Consider the following 18,026-nt stretch of genomic DNA (forward strand, 5'->3'; position numbering starts at 1 on the left):
CAGACAGTCACTGGATAGTCTCATCTCCTTACAGACAGTTACTGGATAGTCTCATCTCCTTACAGACAGTCACTGGATAGTCTCATCTCCTTACAGACAGTCACTGGATAGTCTCATCTCCTCACGGACAGTCACTGGACTGTCTCATCTCCTTACAGACAGTCACTGGATAGTCTCATCTCCTTACAGTCACTGGACGGTCTCATCTCCTTACAGACAGTCACTGGATAGTCTCATCTCCTTACAGACAGTCACTGGAGAGTCTCATCTCCTTACAGTCAGTCACTGGATAGTCTCATGTCCTTACAGACAGTCATTGGATAGTCTCATCTCCTTACAGACAGTTACTGGATAGTCTCATCTCCTTACAGACAGTCACTGGATAGTCTCATCTCCTTACAGACAGTCACTGGATAGTCTCATCTCCTTACAGACAGTTACTGGATAGTCTCATCTCCTTACAGACAGTCACTGGATAGTCTCATCTCCTTACAGACAGTCACTGGATAGTCTCATCTCCTCACAGACAGTCCCTGGATAGTCTCATCTCCTTACATACAGTCACTGGATAGTCTCATCTCCTTACAGACAGTCACTGGATAGTCTCATCTCCTTACAGACAGTCACTGAATAGTCTCATCTCCATACAGACAGTTACTGGATAGTCTCATCTCCTTACAGACAGTTACTGGATAGTCTCATCTACTTACAGACAGTCACTGGATAGTCTCATCTCCTCACAGAGAGTCACTGGATAGTCTCATCTCCTTACAGACAGTCACTGGATAGTCTCATCTCCTTACAGACAGTCCCTGGATAGTCTCATCTCCTTACAGACAGTCACTGGATAGCCCCATCTCCTCACAGACAGTCACTGGACAATCTCATCTCCTTACAGACAGTCACTGGATAGTCTCATCACCTTACAGACAGTTACTGGATAGTCTCATCTCCTTACAGACAGTCACTGGATAGTCTCATCCCCTTACAGACAGTTACTGGATAGTCTCATCTCCTTACAGACAGTCACTGGATAGTCCCATCTACTTAGAGACAGTCACTGGATAGTCTCATCTCCTCACGGACAGTCACTGGACTGTCTCATCTCCTTACAGACAGTCACTGGATAGTCTCATCTCCTCACGGACAGTCACTGGACTGTCTCATCTCCTTACAGACAGTCACTGGATAGTCTCATCTCCTTACAGATAGTCACTGGATAGTCTCATCTCCTTACAGACAGTCACTGGATAGTCTCATCTCCTTACAGTCAGTCACTGGATAGTCTCATGTCCTTACAGACAGTCATTGGATAGTCTCATCTCCTTACAGACAGTTACTGGATAGTCTCATCTCCTTACAGACAGTCACTGGATAGTCTCATCTCCTTACAGACAGTTACTGGATAGTCTCATCTCCTTACAGACAGTCACTGGATAGTCTCATCTCCTTACAGACAGTCACTGGATAGTCTCATCTCCTCACAGACAGTCCCTGGATAGTCTCATCTCCTTACATACAGTCACTGGATAGTCTCATCTCCTTACAGACAGTCACTGGATAGTCTCATCTCCTTACAGACAGTCACTGAATAGTCTCATCTCCATACAGACAGTTACTGGATAGTCTCATCTCCTTACAGACAGTTACTGGATAGTCTCATCTACTTACAGACAGTCACTGGATAGTCTCATCTCCTCACAGAGAGTCACTGGATAGTCTCATCTCCTTACAGACAGTCACTGGATAGTCTCATCTCCATACAGACAGTTACTGGATAGTCTCATCTCCTTACAGACAGTTACTGGATAGTCTCATCTCCTTACAGACAGTTACTGGATAGTCTCATCTCCTTACAGACAGTCACTGGATAGTCTCATCTCCTTACAGCCACTGGATAGTCTCATCTCCTCACAGAGAGTCACTGGATAGTCTCAACTCCTTACAGCCACTGGATAGTCTCATCTCCTTACAGACAGTCACTGGATAGTCTCATCTCCTCACAGACAGTCACTGGATAGTCTCATCTCCTTACAGACAGTCACTGGATAGTCTCATCTCCTTACAGACAGTCACTGGATAGTCTCATCTCCATACAGACAGTTACTGGATAGTCTCATCTCCTCACAGACAGTCACTGGATAGTCTCATCTCCTTACAGACACTGGATACTCTCATCTTCTTACAGCCACTGGATAGTCTCATCTCCTCACAGACAGTCACTGGATAGTCTCATCTCTTTACAGTCACTGGATAGTCTCATCTCCTCACAGGCAGTCACTGGATAGTCTCATCTCCTTACAGAAAGTCACTGGATAGTCTCATCTCCTGACAGACAGTCAGTGGATACTCTCATCTCCTCACAGACAGTCACTGGATACTCTCATCTCCTTACAAACAGTCACTGGACAGTCTCATCTCCTTATATACAGTCACTGGATAGTCTAATCTCCTTACAGACAGTCACTGGATAGTCTCATCTCCTTACAGACAGTCACTGGATAGTCCCATCTACTTAGAGACAGTCACTGGATAGTCTCATCTCCTCACGAACAGTCACTGGACTGTCTCATCTCCTTACAGACAGTCACTGGATAGTCTCATCTCCTTACAGACAGTCACTTACAGACTGTTATCTCCTTACAGACAGTCACTGGATAGTCTCATCTCCTCACAGACAGTCACTGGATAGTCTCATCTCCTCACAGAGAGTCACTGGATAGTCTCATCTCCTTACAGACAGTCACTGGATAGTCTCATCTCCTTACAGACAGTCACTGGATAGTCTCATCTCCTTATATACAGTCACGGGATAGTCTCATCTCCTTACAGACAGTCACTGGATAGTCTCATCTCCTTACAGACAGTCACTGGATAGTCTCATCTCCTTACAGACAGTCACTGGATAGTCTCATCTCCTTACAGACAGTCACTGGATAGTCTCATCTCCTTACAGACAGTCACTGGGTGGTCACATCTCCTTACAGACAGTCACTGGATAGTCTCATCTCCTTACAGACAGTCACTGGGTGGTCACATCTCCTTACAGACAGTCACTGGATAGTCTAATCTCCTCACAGACAGTCACTGGATAATCTCATCTCCTCACAGACAGTCACTGGATAGTCTCATCTCCTTACAGACAGTCACTGGACTGTCTCATCTCCTTACAGACAGTCACTGGATAGTCTCATCTCCTCACAGACAGTCACTGGATAGTCTCATCTCCTTACAGACAGTCACTGGACTGTCTCATCTCCTTACAGACAGTCACTGGATAGTCTCATCTCCTTACAGACAGTCACTGGACTGTCTCATCTCCTTACAGACAGTCACTGGATAGTCTCATCTCCTTACAGACAGTCACTGGATAGTCTCATCTCCTTACAGACAGTCACTGGACTGTCTCATCTCCTTACAGACAGTCACTGGATAGTCTCATCTCCTCACAGACAGTCACTGGATAGTCTCATCTCCTTACAGACAGTCACTGGACTGTCTCATCTCCTTACAGACAGTCACTGGATAGTCTCATCTCCTTACAGACAGTCACTGGATAGTCTCATCTCCTCACAGACAGTCACTGGATAGTCTCATCTCCTTACAGACAGTCACTGGACTGTCTCATCTCCTTGCAGACAGTCACTGGATAGTCTCATCTCCTTACAGAGCCAACCCATTAAACTAAATTTTCACTTGGTATATAAGGAATTCATTTTAGCCCCCTGCCCCTTATTGATATGCTGTTAATGGACCTGCTAAATGCAGAAGAAAAGTATGTGGGATTGGAACCTTCACAGGACCCATGTACTACAATACAAAAGAAATGGAGTGTTACCTCTTAGAGAAGACTGGAGTTCCACCTTTTTTAGGAGATGAAGGGGAGGTAGACATGCCACTCCTCCTACGTGGGGCCATTCCATTCTGAGAAGAACGAGGTGGAGGCTTCACAACATGCGCCCCTGAAATGCACAAATACATCATCCATATTATAGCACAGCTACACATCTATCACTTCTGACAAACTGCCTGTAAATCCTGTGTGAGAGGTAGTCACAGCCCCACCCCCTGGCTGTATATCCTGTGTGAGAGGTAGTCACAGCCCCGCCCCTGCCTGTATATCCTGTGTGAGAGGTAGTCACAGCCCCGCCCCCTGCCTGTATATCCTGTGTGAGAGGTAGTCACAGCCCCGCCCCCTGCCTGTACATCCTGTGTGAGATGTAGTCACAGCCCCACCCCCTGCCTTTATATCCTGTGTGAGAGGTAGTCACAGCCCCGCCCCCTTCCTGTATATCCTGTGTGAGAGGTAGTCACAGCCCCGCCCCCTGCCTGTATATCCTGTGTGAGAGGAGGTCACAGCCCCTCCCCCTGCCTGTATATCCTGTGTGAGGGGTAGTCACAGCCCCACCCCCTGCCTGTATATCCGGTGTGAGAGGTAGTCACAGCCCCTCCCCCTGCCTGTATATCCTGTGTGAGAGGTAGTCACAGCCCCTCCCCCTGCCTGTATATCCTGTGTGAGGGGTAGTCACAGCCCCGCCCCCTGCCTGTATATCCTGTGTGAGAGGTAGTCACAGCCCCACCCCCTGCCTGTATATCCTGTGTGAGGGGTAGTCACAGCCCCGCCCCCTGCTTGTATATACTGTGTGAGAGATAGTCACAGCCCCGCCCCGTGCCTGTATATCCTGTGTGAGAGGTAGTCACAGCCCCGCCCCCTGCCTGTATATCCTGTGTGAGAGGTAGTCACAGCCCTGCCCCCTGCCTGTATATCCTGTGTGAGAGGTGGTCACAGCCTCGCCCCCTGCCTGTATATCCTGTGTGAGAGCTAGTCACAGCCCCGCCCCCTGCCTGTATATCCTGTGTGAGAGGTAGTCACAGCCCCGCCCCCTGCCTGTTTATCCTGTGTGAGAGGTAGTCACAGCCCCGCCCCTCTGCCTGTATATCCTGTGTGAGAGGTAGTCACAGCCCCGCCCCCTGCCAGTATATCCTGTGTGAGAGGTAGTCACAGCCCCGCCCCCTGCTTGTATATCCTGTGTGAGAGGTAGTCACAGCCCCACCCCCTGCCTGTATATCCTGTGTGAGGGGTAGTCACAGCCCCGCCCCCTGCTTGTATATACTGTGTGAGAGATAGTCACAGCCCCGCCCCCTGCCTGTATATCCTGTGTGAGAGGTAGTCACAGCTCCGCCCCCTGCCTGTATATCATGTGTGAGAGGTAGTCACAGCCCCGCCCCCTGCCTGTATATCCTGTGTGAGAGCTAGTCACAGCCCCGCCCCCTGCCTGTATATCCTGTGTGAGGTAGTCACGGCCCCGCCCCCTGCCTGTATATCCTGTGTGAGAGGTAGTCACAGCCCCTCCCCCTGCTGATGACATCACTGACATAATGAGTGACATGGGGCACTATGTTCAATACATCCGTGTCAGGGGTGTGGTCCAGCTAGTACCTTGGCGTCCCCGCAAGGGGTCTCCCCTCTCCTCGCACACCCGCAGCCTCCTCAGGGCGTCGCTCAGGGCGGCTCTCAGCACCTGCATCTCATCCTCCTGCAGCTGGAGGCGCTGCTCCAGATTCGATATCCGGTCGTCTGTGTCCATGGCGCTGGGGCCTGAGAGGCCGTCATCTGTGGGGGGGGGACGAGATGTTAGAGACCCTTCTAACACAAGGGGTTAATGGCGGTCTAGTCAGCAGATACCTTGTACATTGTTAGCGATATGAATAATACATGCCCCCTGTGCCCCCCTCACCAGTCCTCCATAGACCCTCATACCCCCTCCCCCATCCTCATGACACCCCTCCCCCACAGTGATGGTACCAGGCTCTGCCCTCATTACCATCAGGAGATGCCATGATGGCTGGAGATGGCGGTGCCAGGCGCAGGGTGCAAGGCGCCTCCTCCAGGCCATCCTGGGTGTAGGGTGGGATGTGCGGGGGGCACTCACCATTGCAGTACTGCAGCAGGGAGCTGGTGTCATAGACGGAGCTGCCCCCGGCCCCGGATTCTGACATGTCGGCCAGTCTGTACTGCGTGGCGTTGCCTCTTCTTCTCGCTCTCGTCCTCCTCTGTTTTGTGTCTTCCTTTCTCTCCTTCTTCTCACATCCCTCTCGCTCGCTCGCTGGTCGTCATGGTAACTGCTTCCTCCAGCATCTTCTTCTGTGGTCCCCCCGCCGTTCCATCACACAGGACCCTCCCCCTGGAACAGCTGACACAGATGGAGCTGAGATGATACAAAGTAACACATTCCAGCAGAAATGTAACAGACCCCCCAACAAAATATCCTGATACCCCAAAATCAGAGGCAGCGGGACGTCATCAGTAGCTCATGCAAAGAGATGAGGGTCTCTGTATACAACCAGGAGATGAGGGTCTCTGTATACAACCAGGAGAGGAGGGTCTCTGTATACAACCAGGAGAGGAGGGTCTCTGTATACAACCAGGAGATGAGGGTCTCTGTATACAACCAGGAGAGGAGGGTCTCTGTATACAACCAGGAGATGAGGGTCTCTGTATACAACCAGGAGAGGAGGGTCTCTGTATACAACCAGGAGATGAGGGTCTCTGTATACAACCAGGAGATGAGGGTCTCTGTATACAACCAGGAGATGAGGGTCTCTGTATACAACCAGGAGAGGGGGGTCTCTGTATACAACCAGGAGATGGGGGACTCTGTACAACCAGGAGAGGAGGGTCTCTGTATACAACCGGGAGCTGAGGGTCTCTGTATACAACCAGAAGATGGGCCTCCTGTGTATAACAGATTGGGGTCTTTGTATACAACTGTGATATTATGTCGCAACCACTAGGGTACACTACATACAGATTATACAGCACCACTAGGGGGAGATTGTTGCATACAGATTATACACCACCACTAGGGGGAGCTCTATACATACAGATTATACACCACCACTAGGGGGAGATAACTACATACAGATTACCATCACTAGGGGGAGATCACTACATACAGATTTTACAGCCACCACTAGGGGGAGCTCCCTACATACAGATTATACACCACCACTAGGAGGAGATCACTACATACAGATTATACACCACCACTAGGGGGAGCTCCCTACATACAGATTATACACAACCACTAGGGGGAGCTCCCTACATACAGATTATACAGCCACCACTAGGAGCTCACTACATACAGCTTATACAGCCACCACTAGGAGGAGCTCACTACATACAGATTATACACCACCACTAGAGGGAGCTCACTACATACAGATTATATTCCACCACTAGGGGGAGCTCCCTACATACAGATTAAACAGCCACCACTAGGAGCTCACTACATACAGAATATACAGCCACCCCTAGGGGGAGATCACTACATACAGATCATACACCACCACTAAGGGAAGCTCTCTACATACAGATTATACACCACCACTAGGGGGAGCTCCCTACATACAGATTATACACCACCACTAGGGGGAGCTCACTACATACAGATTATACACCACCACTAGGGGGAGCTCCCTACATACAGATTATATACCACCACTAGGGGGAGCTCACTACATACAGATTATACAGCCACCACTAAGGGGAGTTCACTACATACAGATTATACACCACCACTAGGGGGAGTTTACTACACACATATTATACAGCCACCACTAGGGCGAGCTCACTACATACAGAATATACATCCACTACTAGGGGGAACTCACTACATACATATTATACACCACCACTAGGGGGAGCTCACTAAATACAGATTATACAGCCACCACTAGGGGGAGCTCACTACATACAGATTATACAGCCACCACTAGGAGCTCACTGTATGCAGATTATACAGCCACCACTAGAAGGAGATCACTACATACAGATTATACACCACCACCACTAGGGGGAGCTCACTACATACAGATTATACACCACCACTAGGGGGAGATCACTACATACAGATTATACACCACCACAAGGGGGAGCTCTCTACATACAGATTATACACAACCACTAGGGGGAGCTCACTTCATACAGATTATACAGCCACCACTCAGCGGAGATCACTACATACAGATTATACATCTGCCACTAGGGGGAGCTCACTACATACAGATTATACACCACCACTAGGTGGAGCTCACCACATACAGATTATACATCTGCCACTAGGCGAGCTCGCTACATATCGATCATTCACCACCACTAGGGGGAGCTCACTACATGCAGATTATACACCACCACTAGGGGGAGATCACTACATACAGATTATACACCACCACTAGGTGGAGCTCACTACATACAGATTATACACCACCACTAGGGGGAGATCACTACATACAGATTATACACCACCACTAGGTGGAGCTCACTACATACAGATTATACAGCCACCACTAGGGGGAGATCACTACATACAGATTATACACCCCCACTAGGTGGAGCTCACTACATACAGATTATACACCACCATTAGGGGGAGCTCACTACATACAGATTATATAGCTACCACTAGGGGAACTCACTACTTACAGATTATGCAGCCACCACTAGGGGGGACTCACTACATACAGATTATACAGCCACCACAAGGGGGAGCTCACTACATACAGATTATACAGCCACCACTAGGGGGAACTCACTACATACAGATTATACAGCCACCACTAGGGGGGAATCACTACATACAGATTATACAGCCACCATTAGGGGGTACTCATTACATACCGATTATACAGCCACCACTTGGGGGAGCTCACTACATACAGATTATACAGCCACTACTAGGGGGAGCTCACTACTTACTAATTATACAGCCTCCACTAGGGGGAGCTCACTACATACAGATTATACACCACCACTAGGGGGAGCTCACTACGTGCAGATTATACATCCACCACTAGGGGGAGCTCACTACATACAGATTATACACAACCACTAGGGGAGCTCACTACATACAGATTATACACCACCACTAGGGGGAGCTCACTACATACAGATTATACAGCCACCACTCGGCGGAGATCACTACATACAGATTATACAGCCACCACTAGGAGCTCACTGTATGCAGATTATACAGCCACCACTAGGAGGAGATCACTACATACAGATTATACACCACCACTAGGGGGAGCTCACTACATACAGATTATACACCACCACTAGGGGGAGCTCACTACATACAGATTATACATCACCACTAGGGGGAGCTCCCTACATACAGATTATACACAACCACTAGGGGGAGCTCACTTCATACAGATTATACAGCCACCACTCGGCGGAGATCATTACATACAGATTATACATCTGCCACTAGGGGGAGCTCACTACATACAGATTATACACCACCACTAGGTGGAGCTCACTACATACAGATTATACATCTGCCACTAGGCGAGCTCGCTACATACCGATCATTCACCACCACTAGGGGGAGCTCACTATATGCAGATTATACACCACCACTAGGGGGAGCTCACTACATACAGATTATACAACACCACTAGGAGGAGCTCACTACATACAGATTATACAGCCACCACTAGGGGGAGATCACTACATACAGATTATACACCACCACTAGGTGGAGCTCACTACATACAGATTATACAGCCACCACTAGGGGGAGCTCCCTACATACAGATTATACACCACCACTAGGGGGAGCTCACTACATACAGATTATACACCACCACTAGGGGGAGCTCCCTACATACAGATTATATACCACCACTAGGGGGAGCTCACTACATACAGATTATACAGCCACCACTAAGGGGAGTTCACTACATACAGATTATACACCACCACTAGGGGGAGTTTACTACACACATATTATACAGCCACCACTAGGGCGAGCTCACTACATACAGAATATACATCCACTACTAGGGGGAACTCACTACATACATATTATACACCACCACTAGGGGGAGCTCACTAAATACAGATTATACAGCCACCACTAGGGGGAGCTCACTACATACAGATTATACAGCCACCACTAGGAGCTCACTGTATGCAGATTATACAGCCACCACTAGAAGGAGATCACTACATACAAATTATACACCACCACTACTAGGGGGAGCTCACTACATACAGATTATACACCACCACTAGGGGGAGATCACTACATACAGATTATACACCACCACTAGGGGGAGCTCTCTACATACAGATTATACACAACCACTAGGGGGAGCTCACTTCATACAGATTATACAGCCACCACTCAGCGGAGATCACTACATACAGATTATACATCTGCCACTAGGGGGAGCTCACTACATACAGATTATACACCACCACTAGGTGGAGCTCACCACATACAGATTATACATCTGCCACTAGGCGAGCTCGCTACATATCGATCATTCACCACCACTAGGGGGAGCTCACTACATGCAGATTATACACCACCACTAGGGGGAGATCACTACATACAGATTATACACCACCACTAGGTGGAGCTCACTACATACAGATTATACACCACCACTAGGGGGAGATCACTACATACAGATTATACACCACCACTAGGTGGAGCTCACTACATACAGATTATACAGCCACCACTAGGGGGAGATCACTACATACAGATTATACACCCCCACTAGGTGGAGCTCACTACATACAGATTATACACCACCATTAGGGGGAGCTGACTACATACAGATTATATAGCTACCACTAGGGGAACTCACTACTTACAGATTATGCAGCCACCACTAGGGGGGACTCACTACATACAGATTATACAGCCACCACAAGGGGGAGCTCACTACATACAGATTATACAGCCACCACTAGGGGGAACTCACTACATACAGATTATACAGCCACCACTAGGGGGGAATCACTACATCCAGATTATACAGCCACCATTAGGGGGTACTCATTACATACCGATTATACAGCCACCACTTGGGGGAGCTCACTACATACAGATTATACAGCCACTACTAGGGGGAGCTCACTACTTACTAATTATACAGCCTCCACTAGGGGGAGCTCACTACATACAGATTATACAGCCACTACTAGGGGGAGCTCACTACTTACTAATTATACAGCCTCCACTAGGGGGAGCTCACTACGTGCAGATTATACATCCACCACTAGGGGGAGCTCACTACATACAGATTATACACAACCACTAGGGGAGCTCACTACATACAGATTATACAGCCACCACTAGGAGCTCACTGTATGCAGATTATACAGCCACCACTAGAAGGAGATCACTACATACAAATTATACACCACCACTACTAGGGGGAGCTCACTACATACAGATTATACACCACCACTAGGGGGAGATCACTACATACAGATTATACACCACCACTAGGGGGAGCTCTCTACATACAGATTATACACAACCACTAGGGGGAGCTCACTTCATACAGATTATACAGCCACCACTCAGCGGAGATCACTACATACAGATTATACATCTGCCACTAGGGGGAGCTCACTACATACAGATTATACACCACCACTAGGTGGAGCTCACCACATACAGATTATACATCTGCCACTAGGCGAGCTCGCTACATATCGATCATTCACCACCACTAGGGGGAGCTCACTACATGCAGATTATACACCACCACTAGGGGGAGATCACTACATACAGATTATACACCACCACTAGGTGGAGCTCACTACATACAGATTATACACCACCACTAGGGGGAGATCACTACATACAGATTATACACCACCACTAGGTGGAGCTCACTACATACAGATTATACAGCCACCACTAGGGGGAGATCACTACATACAGATTATACACCCCCACTAGGTGGAGCTCACTACATACAGATTATACACCACCATTAGGGGGAGCTGACTACATACAGATTATATAGCTACCACTAGGGGAACTCACTACTTACAGATTATGCAGCCACCACTAGGGGGGACTCACTACATACAGATTATACAGCCACCACAAGGGGGAGCTCACTACATACAGATTATACAGCCACCACTAGGGGGAACTCACTACATACAGATTATACAGCCACCACTAGGGGGGAATCACTACATCCAGATTATACAGCCACCATTAGGGGGTACTCATTACATACCGATTATACAGCCACCACTTGGGGGAGCTCACTACATACAGATTATACAGCCACTACTAGGGGGAGCTCACTACTTACTAATTATACAGCCTCCACTAGGGGGAGCTCACTACATACAGATTATACAGCCACTACTAGGGGGAGCTCACTACTTACTAATTATACAGCCTCCACTAGGGGGAGCTCACTACGTGCAGATTATACATCCACCACTAGGGGGAGCTCACTACATACAGATTATACACAACCACTAGGGGAGCTCACTACATACAGATTATACACCACCACTAGGGGGAGCTCACTACATACAGATTATACAGCCACCACTCGGCGGAGATCACTACATACAGATTATACAGCCACCACTAGGAGCTCACTGTATGCAGATTATACAGCCACCACTAGGAGGAGATCACTACATACAGATTATACACCACCACTACGGGGAGCTCACTACATACAGATTATACACCACCACTAGGGGGAGCTCACTACATACAGATTATACATCACCACTAGGGGGAGCTCCCTACATACAGATTATACACAACCACTAGGGGGAGCTCACTTCATACAGATTATACAGCCACCACTCGGCGGAGATCATTACATACAGATTATACATCTGCCACTAGGGGGAGCTCACTACATACAGATTATACACCACCACTAGGTGGAGCTCACTACATACAGATTATACATCTGCCACTAGGCGAGCTCGCTACATACCGATCATTCACCACCACTAGGGGGAGCTCACTATATGCAGATTATACACCACCACTAGGGGGAGCTCACTACATACAGATTATACACCACCACTAGGAGGAGCTCACTACATACAGATTATACAGCCACCACTAGGGGGAGATCACTACATACAGATTATACACCACCACTAGGTGAAGCTCACTACATACAGATTATACAGCCACCACTAGGGAGAGCTCGCTACATACCGATCATTCACTACCACTAGGGGGATCTCACTACATACAGATTATACACCACCACTAGGGGGAGATCACTACATACAGATTATACACCACCACTAGATGGAGCTCACTACATACAGATTATACACCACCATTAGGGGGAGCTCACTACATACAGATTATACAGCCACCACTAGGGGGAGCTCACTACATACAGATTATACAGCCACCACTAGGGGGAGCTCACTACATACAGATTATACAGCCACCACTAGGGGGAACTCACTACATACAGATTATACAGCCACCACTAGGGGGGAATCACTACATACAGATTATACAGCCACCACTAGGGGGTACTCATTACATACCGATTATACAGCCACCACTTGGGGGAGCTCACTACATACAGATTATACAGCCACTACTAGGGGGAGCTCACTACTTACTAATTATACAGCCTCCACTAGGGGGAGCTCACTACATACAGATTATAAAACCACCACTAGGGGAGCTCACTACATACAGATTATACTCAACCACTAGGGGAGCTTACTACATACAGATTATACACCACCAATAGGGGTAGCTCACTACATACAGATTATACTTCCACCACTAGGGGAAGCTCACTACATACAGATTTTACACAACCACTAGGGGGAGCTCACTTCATACAAATTATACACCACCACTCGGCGGAGATCACTACATACAGATTATACATCTGCCACTAGGGGGAGCTCACTACATACAGATTATACAACCACCACTAGGAGGAGCTCACTACATACAGATAAAACACCACCATTTGGGGGAGCTCACTACATACAGATTATACACCACCACTAGGAGGAGCTCACTACATACAGATTATACACCACCACTAGGAGGAGTTCACTACATACAGATTATACACCACCACTAGGGGGAGCTCACTACATACAGATTATACACCACCACTAGGGGGAGATCACTACATACAGATTATACACCACCACTAGGGGGAGATCACTACATACAGATTATACACCACCACTAGGGGGAGATCACTACATACAGATTATATGTAGAATACAGATTCTACCTCTTTCTCTACCCCTCCCCCCTATTTTTCTAGATACTGTTTCCTTTGGGTCACTCATAATATTATGTGGTTGTTTTCAGCCTGTGCTCTCCATGTGAAGCATCCACTTATGGGAATGGCTCCTCTGCTACATGGCCCCCTCCTCTGGTGACATCCCCCCCCCCCAACAGACGGAGGGGATGAGACAGATACAGATGACACCTGACAATTTCCTCAGAGTAATTTGATTACTAAATCCACATCCTCCAAGTCCAGGAACATCTCTGTGTCCGGACATATCTGACCACAGTTTAGAGCCAGGACATGATGGGGGGAGGGGCTGGGATAAAGGTGAGGGTCTTCCATCAGGATAGGGGCTACTGGTACATGAGGGGTAGATACATGTGCGGGATACATGGTTTGGGGTCTCACTGTTACATTTGTTAGTGTCTCGTTATACTTGTTGTGGGGTCTCACCATTACATGTATTGGAGGGATCTGGCTGTAAATAGTATTAGGAGGGTGGTAATTATTCTGAAGAGGGTAATGGTGGGATAAGAGATGCTGGACATGTGATAAGTGTTTTATTGAAGAGGCTCCGGGGAAGATGAGTGCAGGGGGTGGGGGGCATCAAGGGCTTGAGGGGGGACGCTGTATGACCATTGTCTCTTCACGTCCTATAAATCAATAATATGATATGGCCCCTCATCCCCACAAACAAACAGTATCAAACACGATTTCATAGTTTCATACTAGTATAGATGGTGCTGTATATAGTTACATAGTTGATACAGTTAAAAAAAGACACAAAGACACATTACCATCAAGTTCAACCACAAAAAGAAAGGGATTGGACGAGTAAGGTATTTAGGGGAAACAATTCCATTTAACATAAATGTTATTATGTTTACATGTAAAAAGGCATCTAGACCCTATATATATATATATATATATATATATATATATATATATATATATACAAGCGCTTCTCAATAAATTAGAATATCACTAGAGGGATCGGCTGATGGCGCTGCAGAGATATTATGGCCTGGAGGGATCAGCTGATGGGGCTGCAGAGCTGTTATGGCATGGAGGGATCAGCTGATGACTCTGCAGAGGTGTTATGGCATGGAAGGATCAGCTGATGACTCTGCAGAGGTGTTATGGCATGGAGGGATCAGCTTTTGGCGCTGCAGAGGTGTTATGGCATGGAGGGATCAGCTGATGGTGCTGTAGAGGTGTTATTGCATGGAGGGATCAGCTTATGGCGCTGCAGAGGTGTTATGGCATGGAGGGATCAGCTGATGGCGCTGCAGAGGTGTTATGGCATGGAGGGTCAGCTGATGGTGCTGTAGAGGTGTTATTGCATGGAGGGATCAGCTTATGGCGCTGCAGGGGTGTTATGGCATGGAGGGGTCATCTGATGGCGCTGCAGAGGTGTTATTGCATGGAGGGATCAGCTTATGGCGCTGCAGAGGTGTTATGGCATGGAGCGATCAGCTGATGGTGCTGCAGAGGTGTTATGGCATGGAGGGATCAGCTGATGGCGCTACAGAGATATTATGGCATGGAGGGATCAGCTGATGGCGCTGCAGAGGTGTTATGTCATGGAGGGATCAGCTGATGGTGGTGATGGGGCTGCAGATCAGGTGATGGGGCTGCAGAGGTGTTATGGCATGGAGGGATCAGGTGATGGGGTTGCAGAGGTGTTATGGCATGGAGGGATCAGCTGATGGGGCTGCAGAGGTGTTATGGCATGGAGGGATCAGGTGATGGGGCTGCAGAGGTGTTATGGCATGGAGGGATCAGATGATGGGGCTGCAGAGGTGTTATGGCATGGAGGGATCAGGTGATGGGGCTGCAGAGGTGTTATGTCATGAAGGAATCAGCTGCAGAGATATTATGGCATGGAGGGATCAGCTGATGGTGCTGCAGAGGTGTTATGGCATGGAGGGATCTGCTGATGGCACTGCAGAGATATTATGGCATGGAGGGATCAGCTGATGGCGCTGCGGAGGTGTTATGGCATGGAGGGATCCGCTGATGGTGCTGCAGAGGTGTTATGTCATGGAGGGATCAGCTGATGGCGCTGCGGAGGTGTTATGGCATGGAGGGATCCGCTTATTGCGCTGCAGAGATTTTATGGCATGGACGGATTAGCTGATGGCGCTGCAGAGATAATATGGCATGGAGGGATCAGCTGATGGGGCTGCAGAGGTGTTATGGCATGGAGGGATCAGCTGATGGCACTGCAGAAATGTTATGGCATTTAGAGATCAGCTGATGGGGCTGCATAGGTGTTATGACATGGAGGGATCAGCTGATGGCGCTGCAGAGGTGTTATGTCATGGAGGGATCAGCTGATGGTGGTGATGGGGCTGCAGATCAGGTAATGGGGCTGCAGAGGTGTTATGGCATGGAGGGATCAGGTGATGGGGCTGCAGAGGTGTTATGGCATGGAGGGATCAGCTGATGGCGCTGCAGAGGTGTTATGGCATGGAGGGATCAGCTGTTGGATGTCCTGGATATGTCTGTGAGTGGTGGCTCTTGTGACTCCGGCAGTGTTCTCTCCTTGTGAATCTCCCCCACATTTTTGAATGGCCTTTGTTAACAAACCTATCTTGGCTGTGGTTCTCCTGGTTCTTACACACCTTTCTTTACCCCACTTTTTCCTTCCGCTCATCTTTCCATTAATATGGTTTAAGGTAATTGGTAAAACCTGTCAAAAACTGATGCGTTTTTTAACGGATTGCTTAAAAATGGACCAAAAACAGGTTAAAAACACCATGGGCGTCATTTACTAAGGGCCTGAATCGCGTTTTTCCGTCGTGTTACCCGAATTTTACCGATTTGCGGCGATTTTCCCTGAATTGCCCCGGGATTTTGTCGTACGCAATCGGATTGTGCCGTATCGGCGCCGGCATGCACGCAACGGAAATTGGGGCCGTGGCCGCCGGAAAACCCGCCGGGTTCGGAGAAACCGACGTATTTTTTAAAAAAAATGTGTCACTTGACACACACTTACCTGCACCGGCCTGTCTTGGTGAACTTCAGTGCTCTCCGACAGAATTCAGCGCAGCAGCGACACCTGGTGGACTAGAGGGGGAATGTAAGTAAATGTGCCCCACTGACTTTTGGGGTTTTCTTAGCTGGAGCCATAATCATCAACATTACCAGAAATAAACACTTGTGAAAGATCCCTCTGTGTGTAATGACTCAATATAATATAGAAGTTTCACTTTTTGAATTGAATATTCTAATTTATTTAGAAGCACTTGTACATGTATAGATGGTGCTGTATATACACGTATAGATGGGGCTGTATGTTTATACATGGTGCTGTATGTATATAGTTGTATAAATGGTGCTGATTTATCTAGATGGTGCTGTATGTATATAGATGTATAGATGGTGATGTATGTACAGGCAGTCCCCGGGTTACATACAAGATAGGGACTGTAGGTTTGTTCTTAAGTTGAATTTGTATGTAAGTCGAAACTGTATATTTTATCATTGTAGTTCCCGACAATTTTTTTTTTTGCCCCAGTGACAATTGGAGTTTCAAATTTTTTTGCTGTAATAGGACCAAGAATTATCAATAAAGCTTCATTGCAGACAATTTTAAGCTGATTATTGCAGTCTGGGACTATTTTAAAGCATCCAAAGAGCTTCACCAGAGGTCACAGTGGGCAGAGGGGTCTGTCTGTAACTATGGGTTGTCTGTAAGTCGGGTGTCCTTAAGTAGGGGACCGCCTGTATATAGATGGTGCTGTATGTATATACATATATAGATGGTGCTGATGTATATAAATGGTGCTGAGGTATATAGATGGTGCTGTATGTATATACATGTATACATGGTGCTGATGTATATACAAGTAAAGATGGTGCTGATGTATATAAATGGTGCTGATGTATATAGATGTAGAGATGGTGCTGATGTATATAGATGGTGCTGTATGTAT

At 47.7% G+C, this 18,026-nt stretch overlaps 1 protein-coding gene across 1 annotated transcript in view; it reads right to left on the minus strand.

Moving 5' to 3' along the window:
- The window catches only part of EML2 (EMAP like 2), a 30,142-nt gene extending 23,975 nt beyond the window's left edge, over positions 1-6,167 (minus strand). Inside the window, exons 1-3 of the mRNA XM_072125862.1 lie at positions 5,934-6,167; positions 5,441-5,614; positions 3,839-3,962 (exon numbers count right to left, since the gene is read on the minus strand). Coding sequence (XP_071981963.1) covers positions 3,839-3,962; positions 5,441-5,614; positions 5,934-6,000 — 365 coding nt within the window. The 5' untranslated portion in view covers positions 6,001-6,167. The remainder of the gene's footprint in view (positions 1-3,838; positions 3,963-5,440; positions 5,615-5,933) is intronic.
- Positions 6,168-18,026: the final 11,859 nt, after the last annotated feature.

Source organism: Engystomops pustulosus, chromosome 9 (genome assembly GCF_040894005.1).
Source record: "Engystomops pustulosus chromosome 9, aEngPut4.maternal, whole genome shotgun sequence".
Lineage (NCBI taxonomy): Eukaryota > Metazoa > Chordata > Amphibia > Anura > Leptodactylidae > Engystomops > Engystomops pustulosus.